Source organism: Macrobrachium rosenbergii, chromosome 15, assembly GCF_040412425.1.
Source record: "Macrobrachium rosenbergii isolate ZJJX-2024 chromosome 15, ASM4041242v1, whole genome shotgun sequence".
NCBI classification, from domain to species: domain Eukaryota; kingdom Metazoa; phylum Arthropoda; class Malacostraca; order Decapoda; family Palaemonidae; genus Macrobrachium; species Macrobrachium rosenbergii.
In genome coordinates this window covers 37696061-37706098 of record NC_089755.1, presented here as the reverse complement: position 1 = coordinate 37706098, position 10038 = coordinate 37696061, and the positions used below count along the sequence as shown (strand labels likewise).

Genomic DNA, 10038 nt, shown 5'->3' with positions numbered 1-10038 from the left:
ACCGGTGGAGGTCCTTTATATACTCCCGAGAAAAATCCACACCCTCTCGAGTAATCTGGAAGACCCGTTAGGGACGCTTGATCAGAAGTGAAGACCCGTATTTTGAACCTTATTGCCGCATGGTAGGATCTTCTCGAGTTCTTGTCGTCAAGTTCGATTATTTCTTCTGTATTGAAAGAAGCGCGAATGACTTTTGAAAGAACGCAATGGCAAGACTTCAACAAATCTACCATTATGGTTTCATCGTTTCAAACGAAGAAATAATGAAAGAAACGCGGTTAATATCTCGACTTTTTCCCCACCTGATGCCCATGTTCTGTTGCTCAGTCTGCCAAGGCCACCCTGCTCATCCTCCCTCTTTTTTATGTGCTACCTTTATTTTTTGGTTCCATGTATCATCTGGCTTGAGGTGCTCTTTCCTGATAGTTAAGGTTTTGTTATATATACACACACACACACACACACATATATATATATATATATATATATATATATATATATATATATATATATATATATATATATATATATATATATATATATATATATATATATATTATATATATATATATATATATATATATATATATATATATATATATATATATAGGCAGTACAGTATATATATCGATTTGGTTAGCTTGAACTGGTTTTCTGGTTTTGTATAAGGTAAATATCAGTTTAGTTTTTGGCGATCACTAGTATTTGTTTTCTGTATATATATATATATATATATATATATATATATATATATATATATATATATATATATATATGAGTGTGTGTGTGTGTATGTATATATGTATGCATGTATTATATTTATATATATATATATATATATATATATATATATATATATATATATATATATATATATATATATATATATATATATATATATATATGTATGTATATATGAGTGTGTGTGTGTGTGTGTATGTATATATATATGTATATATATATATATATATATATATATATATATATATATATATATATATAATTTCATATTCTTTAACTTATGGTTCCTAGTCCACAAGACAAACAGTTTATAAAAAATACGATTAGTGACGTATTATCGTGAATGGTCAGTCTGTATAGCAACATAAAAAGGCTTCCTACTCTTTGTAATTATAAATAGCAATTCTTTTACTGAGTGTCATTCACTTTACCTCAACTATAAAATTTCTCATATGATAATGATCTTCCTTTCGTCCTAACTGACGAGATCTTTGATATGGTGATTGACGCAGGTGATACAATCATTGAAAGTTGTCTAATGAAAATTGACACAGATCTGTAGGTAGGTTAGATTCAACTTTCTGTAGTCTGGTGGGAACTGTCTTTTGGGACATTGTATCAAAATACTGATATGCAAATGAACAATTAAAGGACAAGAAATATAGAAATGAGATGTGATATGAAATAAAGTCAGGTGAAACTGTAACAAAAATTTAATAAGCTATGTTGAATGATACAGGTTGAATAACATGAATGGCATCAGTGGTGATGTTAGTATAAACGGAGATGAATAAGAAAAGAAAGAGGAAGATACAATGATAACATTTTCACTTTGGTTGTGGTATGTGTTGTTGCAGATGCCGTTTTTCTGTAGAGGGTGTATAGCAAGAAGAAACGAAACACAAGAAGAGTGCGAAAACTTTAATAAAATAAACTAATAAAATAAACTATTATTATTATTATTTATTTTTTTTTTTTTTTTTTTTTGGTCTATCACAGTCATCCTATTCGATTAGGTTTTTTTTTATAGTGTGGGGTTCCGGGTTGCCTCCTGCCTCCTTAGGAGTCCATCACTTTTCTCACTATGTGCGCTGTTTCTAGTAGCACACTCTTCTGCATGAGTCTTGGATCGACTTTGGCATCTGGTTTTTTCAGATTCCTTTTCAGGGATCTTGAGATTGTGCCTAGTGTTCGTATGATTATGGGTACAATATCCACTGGCATATCCCATATCCTTCTTATTTCGATTTTCAGGTCTTGTTACAATTTTTATCTTTGTTTTCATCTCCTGCTGCGTCCCCATGGTATTGCGACATCAGTCGTTCTTCTTGATTTTGTCAATCAATGCCCCGTCTGGTCTGTTGGCACGCATCACCCTATCTGTTCTGATACCAAGTCCCAGAGGATCTTTGCCTGATCGTTTTCTGTCGCTCCCTCAGGTTGGTGTCCTTACCACTTATTAATGCAAGCTAGCTGGTGTTTCTTGCACAGGTTCCGGTGGAAGGCTTTTGCTACTGAATCATGTCTCTTTTTTTACTGGTTCTGTGCAAGCGCCGGACATTCGCTTGCTATGTGGTTTATGGTCACGTCTTTCATGTTGCCCTTCCTGCATATGGGTGAGATGTTATTTCCATCTATTGTTCTTTGAACAAATCTGGTTTTTAGGGCCTGATGTTGTGCCGCTGTCAGCATTCCTTCTGTTTCCTTCTTGAGTTCTCCCCCCTGTAGCCATTGGCATGTTGCATCGCTGGCCATTTCTTTAGTCTGTCTCATGTACTGTCCGTGCATTAGTTTGTTGTGCCATTCCTCTGTTCTGTTTTTCATTCTCCTGTCCCTGTATATTCCTGGGTCTTCGTCTACTTTTACCAGTCCTCCTTCCCATGTAGTCCTTAGCCACTCGTCTTCACAGGTTTTCAGATATTGCCCCAGTGCTCTGCTCTCTATTTTGATGCAGTTCTCTGTGCTTAGTAGCCCTCTCCCCTCTTCCTTTCGTGTTATGTATAGTCTGTCTGTATTTGCTCTTGGGTGTAATGCTTTGTGTATTGTCATGTGTTTCCAGTTTTCTGGTCTATGCTGCGGAGTTCAGCCTTCGTCCACTCCACTACCCCTGCGCTGTATCTGATTACTGGTACTGCCCATGTGTTTATGGCTTTCGTCATGTTTCCGATGTTGAGTTTTGACTTGAGTATCGCTTTAAGTCCTGCTTATATTCTTTCCTGATCGTGTCCTTCATCTCTTGGTATTTTATATCCTCTCCTTCTATTATTCCCAGGTACTTGTATTCTGTCTCATCTATGTGGTTGATGCTATTCCCGTCTGGTAGCTTTATCCCTTCAGCCCTTGTTACTCTGCCTTTTTGTATGTTGACCAAGGCGCATTTTTCTATTCCAAACTCCATCCTGATGTCCCCAGATATAGTCCTTACAGTCTGGATTAGGGTATCTATTTCCTTCATCCGCTTGCCATACAGCTTGATGTCGTCCATGAACATCAGATGGTTAATTCTGTTGCCTCCTATCTTGAGTTGGTACCCAGCATCCATCTTCTGCAGTACTCTTGTCATGGGAATCATGGCTACTACGAAGAGTACTGTAGTGGGGAAAGATCCCTCTACTAATGTTAACCTCTGCTAGTCTTATCCCAGAACTTCTAAGTACTGTATCCCAGTTGCGCATTGTATTTTTGAGGAAGCTGATGGTGTTTTCCTCTACCCCACATATTTTCCGACATTCTATTAGCCACTTGTGCGGTATCATGTCGAAAGCTTTCTTGTAGTTAATCCATGCCATTCTTAGGTTGGTTATCCTTCTCTTACTTTTCTTCATTTCCATTTTGTCTATCAAGAGCTAGGTCTTTTCTGCCCCTACAGTTCCTTCCTTCAGACTTCTGTTAGTGGGGGATGGTGTTTGTATCCTCTATGTAGTTGTATGCCTTTCACTTATGATAACTGTTAGTAACTTCCACATTATTATTATTATTATTATTATTATTGTATTATGTTATTATTGTTATTATTATTATTATTATTATTATTATTATTATTATTATAATTTAAACCACCAAGTCATTGCTCGTGAATCTTGCAATACCAACCGATACATACATAACAATCAACAGTTGTAATCAGAGGAGCTAATTATTCAAGAGACTGTAAATTAATAACAGATAAGTAAAAAGGGGCCAGTTCAGTCTGGTGGACCAAACGATGTCTGAAAATAGCCAGAATTATGATGATGAATAAAACAACACATGCTAAGTTGTCAAGATGTACTCTCTGATGTGCTTTGTGTATGTGTGTGTATGTGTGTGTGGGTTTTACCATAAACCGTTGTTTACGTAGACAAAAAACCTGCAACATCATCATCTCTGTCAGGTTGCCACCCAACAGTAGATGTCTTTCCTTAGTTGCATGACTGGATACGTCAGTATGTGGACCACTCAATATGCAGTGAGTTACATAATGCTTAGGGAGCACAGGTCTGGAGGGTAACAATGATAAGCAAATAAAGGGTGGCGAGGTTGTATGCTGTTTGCTTGTTTTTGTAGATAAATTAAAAAGGATTCATGAAAGGGTTTTCTTGTTTTGTGGGAGACCCAGGAAGATTTTCTAATGCTGTTCGTATGCTTTTACAGATTTTTTTTTCCACAGACTATTAATAATCTTTGTATGGTTACTAGCGTCAAGAATTTTAAGTTGTTGTATGTGTGTGTGTGAGTGTGAGAGAGAGAGAGAGAGAGAGAGAGAGAGAGAGACTATGTGGGCTACCTCCCAAATGGATTCCAACTGTTCTTTCCAAACATTTATATCATAAGACATTGATGAACCTGATAACAAAACACTCGCTAAGTAACATTTTCGCAAGGCTATTTTATGACGTAATTGTCTGCCTTGTGTGTGTCTGCTCGCTTGCTCTTACGTTTTAGGAGCATTTAGCTGCGGCAGACGACCTGTTCCGCAGCCGATGGATTGTATTACATCGTACTATCGGTTAATCTTTACGTCCTTATCAACGTGTGAGTGGAGCGTAGAAGTGTCGTCTAAGCGATCGCCTGACTTTAATTGAAGTATCCCGTCTTCTTTTACGCTCAGAGGGGCCATTTGTAGGTGCGAATATCGAAAGCAGTTTTTGTTTGGTTTGGTGCTATACGGAAGGGGCTGTATAGCGTAAAAAAAATGAATGTCTTCCATAGTGCACATAATTAACCTGTAAAAGTTGAAGTGAGCAAAGTGGATGAGAGCAGTTACTGTTTTTTCTTCTGTTTCCTTATATACATAATGTGTCCGCAAACGTATGTCTGTATGTACATTGCTTTGCATAAAAAACACACACACGTATATATATATATATATATATATATATATATGTATATATATATATATATATATATATATATATGTATATATATATTATGTATATATATACATATACATATATACATATATATATATATATAATATACATATAATATATATATATATATATATAGATGTATATGTATATATATATATAATATGTATATATACTGTATGTGTATATATATATATATATATATATATATATATATGTATATATATATATATATATATATATATATATACATACACACACGCCTATCTGCTTGTGTGAGAGCAAAGTACCAAATAATTAAGGAAACGCCCAGATCGCTCTTGCAAAAAAACATAGAGGAAAAAAAATATCGCTAGGTATTTGTGTTAACATTGGAACTTCATAGAGAGAGAGAGAGAGAGAGAACCTTCAAGGTGTCGGAGGTATCCTTCTGAATGCGATTACAGAATTCCTTGGGCCAAAAAAGGCGTCCGAATGTGAAAACTGTCGTGGCGTCAGTAAGGGTGGATCGCAATTACATGCGGACATTATTATTCGGAGCTCCTTTTTCGTATGATTGCTGGGTGACACAAGGAATGTAAGAGGGATCATAACTAAATTGTTTGGCAAATGTGACTCTTTATGTTTATTGTTTACATTTTTCAAAGACAACTCTTTCTCAGTCGTATGTGCTGAACTGTATACTTTTCATACATCGATAGACTGTGTGCGCCTCTTTATCATGACATCGATATATATATATAGATTTTTCCAGCCATAATTTCATATAATATATATATATATATATATATATATACTGAGTCTGCATCATTTATCTGACACTGATATCTGCATCATTTATCGATTTGCTTTATATATATATATATATATATATATATATATATATATATATATATATATATATATATATATATATATATATATATATATATATATATATATATATACACATACATACGTGTGTGTGTTTTAACGCGTGTAAGCATGAGTTTGTACTCGTATATACTGTACTAGAGTACATAATTGTTCTGCTATTGCCAATTAATTAATTTCTTCATTGGTACATATATTTGTTACTCATATTGTGAATGGTTACCATCACTGTAAAGTCGTCGTCTCCCAGCCATTCGCGAGTTGGAACCTCCCTGGTGATGAATCGCATAACACTTATAAATTTCCCGTCCGGTTATATTATTCCTAGGTTAAGTGAATTTGTTATTAAACGACATTTGTGGCTTAATGTTTATAACATATTATATATATATATATATATATATATATATATATATATATATATATATATATATATATATATATATATATGTGTATATGTATGTATGTATGTATGTATGTATGTATGTATGCGTGTGTGCGTGTGTGTGTGCACGTATCATACACTCGTTTACTATCTGCAAAATTGTTTTAATATCCTTTCCAGAACTGAAACTGTTCAATGAATGAAATTTGTAAATAACAGCATAATAACCAATTACTACTTCAGTAAAGGTAAAGAATACAAATTGATTTTTTAAATGAAATTTGCATTTTACTCTTATTCGTGTTGAAAGTATATACAGCATGAAAGAACTGCTACAAGTTAAGTACAACCAAGTGATTTCATAGAGATTAGACTAAGATTCTAGATTAAAGGTGCAGGATATATTGCAATGTACCTTCGGCCATTTTAGAACTGAATATTTTCCCCATTAGAGAGAACTACGCCAGAGGGTCCGGCGCTCACAACCGTTGCGCCATGTGGAAACTGGAATTGTTTCCCGTCTTTGGTGACGACGCCAGAGTTTCCAATGTAGTGGCCATATTTAGTGTCTCTCTTGGAACGGAACTGCACCTGAGTGCCATCGGACAAAAGTAAACCAGATGGGCCCTCAAGAGCGATTTTGACTCCGGCTCTCTTGAACTGGACGGGAGTACCATCCCTGGTAATGATTCCAGAATCCCCAATCAGGTGTCTCTTGGTACGACGGATGTTGAGGTTCTCGTCGAGATGCCAGTTCCTGCCGTCCTTGGTTACAACTCCAGAGGGTCCAAAGAGTACAATGTTGTCGATGTCTTCTGGAGAGAAGGCTTCGATGGTACCGTCAGTTTTCACCACTCCGGAGTAGCCAATGCTGCCCTTGCTGTTGACGAAGCCGACGTTCCTTTTGTATCTGTGGGTGTCTGGGAGGCGCTGCAAGTTATTTCCATCCCTAGTCACAACGCCAGAAGGCCCGACAACGACGATGTTGGCTGCTTCCTCGGGAGTGAATTGGACATTTTTGCCATTATAATTGACGATTCCTGAGTGACCGTAGATGCCAGTGTAGAAGTTTGCGGCGCTAGACCCTGCTACCAGGGCACACAGCAAGACCTGCAATGCATGGATTGTTGTCATTATTAACTAGGGTAAAAAATTATTTTGATGGTGATGATGATGGAATAACACCTAAATGGATTCAATGGTCAAATAGTGTCATGATATGAATATACTTTATGGATTAGTTGCGAAGAAAATGCCCTATTTAATGCAGTAACTAAATTATGAAATATTATTATGTTTTATATAGTGCTATATTATATACACGCAGATTACATTCCTTGTGAACATAATTAAGATTTAATCTCATTTTCAGTTTCTAAAAAAATGTAATCTATGAGCTAAATTTTATGGTCTACGAAATGCATTCTATAATCTCATGTTCAGGGTGTGCAAAACATATCCTATGAGCATACCTATAATTATGGCATTATGCATTATAAAACTAGGTCCACTGCAAATATGATATTTATGTTTTTAACTGTGAATGAATATTGTGCTTGATTATTCTTTCCAAGCATAGATCAAAATATAATCTTCATTCTACCAAGAGTTGGAGAATGATCAAACTACCTTAAATAGAGATCTGCAACCTGCAAATAATGGAGCCTCTTCAGCCTACTTACAGTCGGCAAACCCTCATCCCACCTTGATTGAAAAGTCATTTACCTGTCAATATCTAGAAATTCATTCTACAAATGGATTGAGAAACATCAACCTACTGCAGAAGAGCAAAAAAATTGTCGACTTGATATCATCAGACGAATCTTTTATTCTACCAAGAGTTAGAGAATCTTCAACCTTCTAGTAGGAGAAGAAAATTCAACCTTCCAGTAGTTGTCAAATACTCAACCTACCAAAAGTTGGAGGGATATGTACCTACGGAAGAATCTTCAACTTAGCAAGAACTGGCTAATTTTCATTCTACCATGAGTAGGAGAACTTTCAACACTCCAGCAGCTGGGGACTCATGTCCTTACAATTGCAAGAAGAATCTTAAACTTACCAGGGTGTTCATGATGAATCCTTTTGTCCGTGGCTTCTGAACTCCTTTGAAGCAAAAGGCTACTGAAGACCAAATGGCTTGCTTGGCGTAGGACGAACCCCTTTTTATATACACCCTGGAAATCCGCACCCCCCCTTTTGCATCTTCCAGAGAACCGCTAACTGAACCGGATCATTGCAGATATTCTTTTTTTTTTATTGCTTGTTGCCCAAAAGATGATGCTTGGCCCACCATTTTTTAAAAGTCAAGAATTTTACTGAAAAGAGGAAATGTTCTGGGTTAACAGGGAAATATTATGCAGTTACAGTTGATGAAAATTTTTATAATAAAACAGATTCATAAAGAACATGAATTTGGTAGGCCAATACCGAATATATTAAATATATTCAAAAGCAGTTGCTCCAGTTTCGGCTGCAGTCTATGAAGGACACCCTGGTGCCTCAGTGGCGTTTTGACTCTTTTTTTATCGCAGTTTTCCTCTTTTTATTCTCATCGCCAGGAAGCAGACTCCATTAGCTATTCTATAATGAACGAAGTGGTTTAAAGGTGAGGTAGATTAGTATTTGGATTCATTTGGGGGCCTCCTTCTCTTAGCATGTTTCAGGGGATTGACTAATTTCTAGTCGTTTGTTTAATTTTTGTTCATTTACTAAAACTCTGAAAATAGAAATGTGATTGATGACTGATAGAGAGAACAGAACTAGATTAGTCTTAAATGTAAATTATAAGAACGTTGTCCAAGGGCAACAATCTCTCTCTCTCTCTCTCTCTCTCTCTCTCTCTCTCTCTCTCTCTCTCTCTCTCTCTCTCTCTCTCTCTATGTATGTATGTGTGTGTATGTGTGCATGCCATATTTATGCAAATACATAAAAACCAATTTATTATTAAAAGAAAATGTCGATAATCCTTCTTCCTATTCCTATTGGGCATCCCTTGCTCTGGCATCACTTATAAATTGGTTTTGATTACTAAATAAAAAAATGTTATTTTCACTGCTGAATCAAATAGGGCACTTTGTAGAAAAATCTGTAATTCTCACTTCACTTAATTCTCAGTTCACATTCGATAACCAGATCTACAAACGAAAGCTAAGTTGCTTCAGTTAAGAATGCAGTTTATTTTAGTAACGAATTCCCTGAACTCTTCTTGCTAGATCGAGGGGATAAATACTCTTAGACTCTCACTTTCCTTTTTGTTTTCATGACTATAACTTAGATCACAATCTGTCAATTTTGAAATGAACTATAATAAATCTAGTATGCTTATTTTAGCTGTTACCTCTTACCAAATTTTGTTTTAGCACGAACACAAACGCGCAGCTCATATATATATATATATATATATATATATATATATATATCTCTATATATCTATATATATATATCTCTATATATATATATATGTGTGTGTGTGTGTGTGTGTGTGTGTGTGTGTGTGTGTGTGAGGGAAATTTACTGATTTCTTTGAATAAAAAGAGGACTTCGTTTGCTCTATACGGCAAATGTGCTTTTCAAACTTCAGGCTAAAGATATTTTATTTTTCAGTTAAATTGTTATATGGTCCTCAGTATTTAATGAGGTAGTGTACATAATAATAATCAGTTATTTTTAGAAGAAATGTCTAGAGTG

At 35.3% G+C, this 10038-nt stretch overlaps 1 protein-coding gene across 1 annotated transcript; it reads right to left on the bottom strand.

The window, feature by feature from the left end:
- Positions 1-6614: 6614 nt before the first annotated feature.
- LOC136846571 (uncharacterized) lies at positions 6615-8509 on the bottom strand. The gene is made up of 2 exons (XM_067117426.1): positions 8411-8509; positions 6615-7458 (listed from the first exon to the last, which is right to left on the bottom strand). The coding sequence occupies exons 1-2, from the start codon at positions 8420-8422 to the stop codon at positions 6775-6777; spliced, it is 696 nt and encodes a 231-aa protein (XP_066973527.1). The 5' UTR covers positions 8423-8509; the 3' UTR covers positions 6615-6774.
- Positions 8510-10038: the final 1529 nt, after the last annotated feature.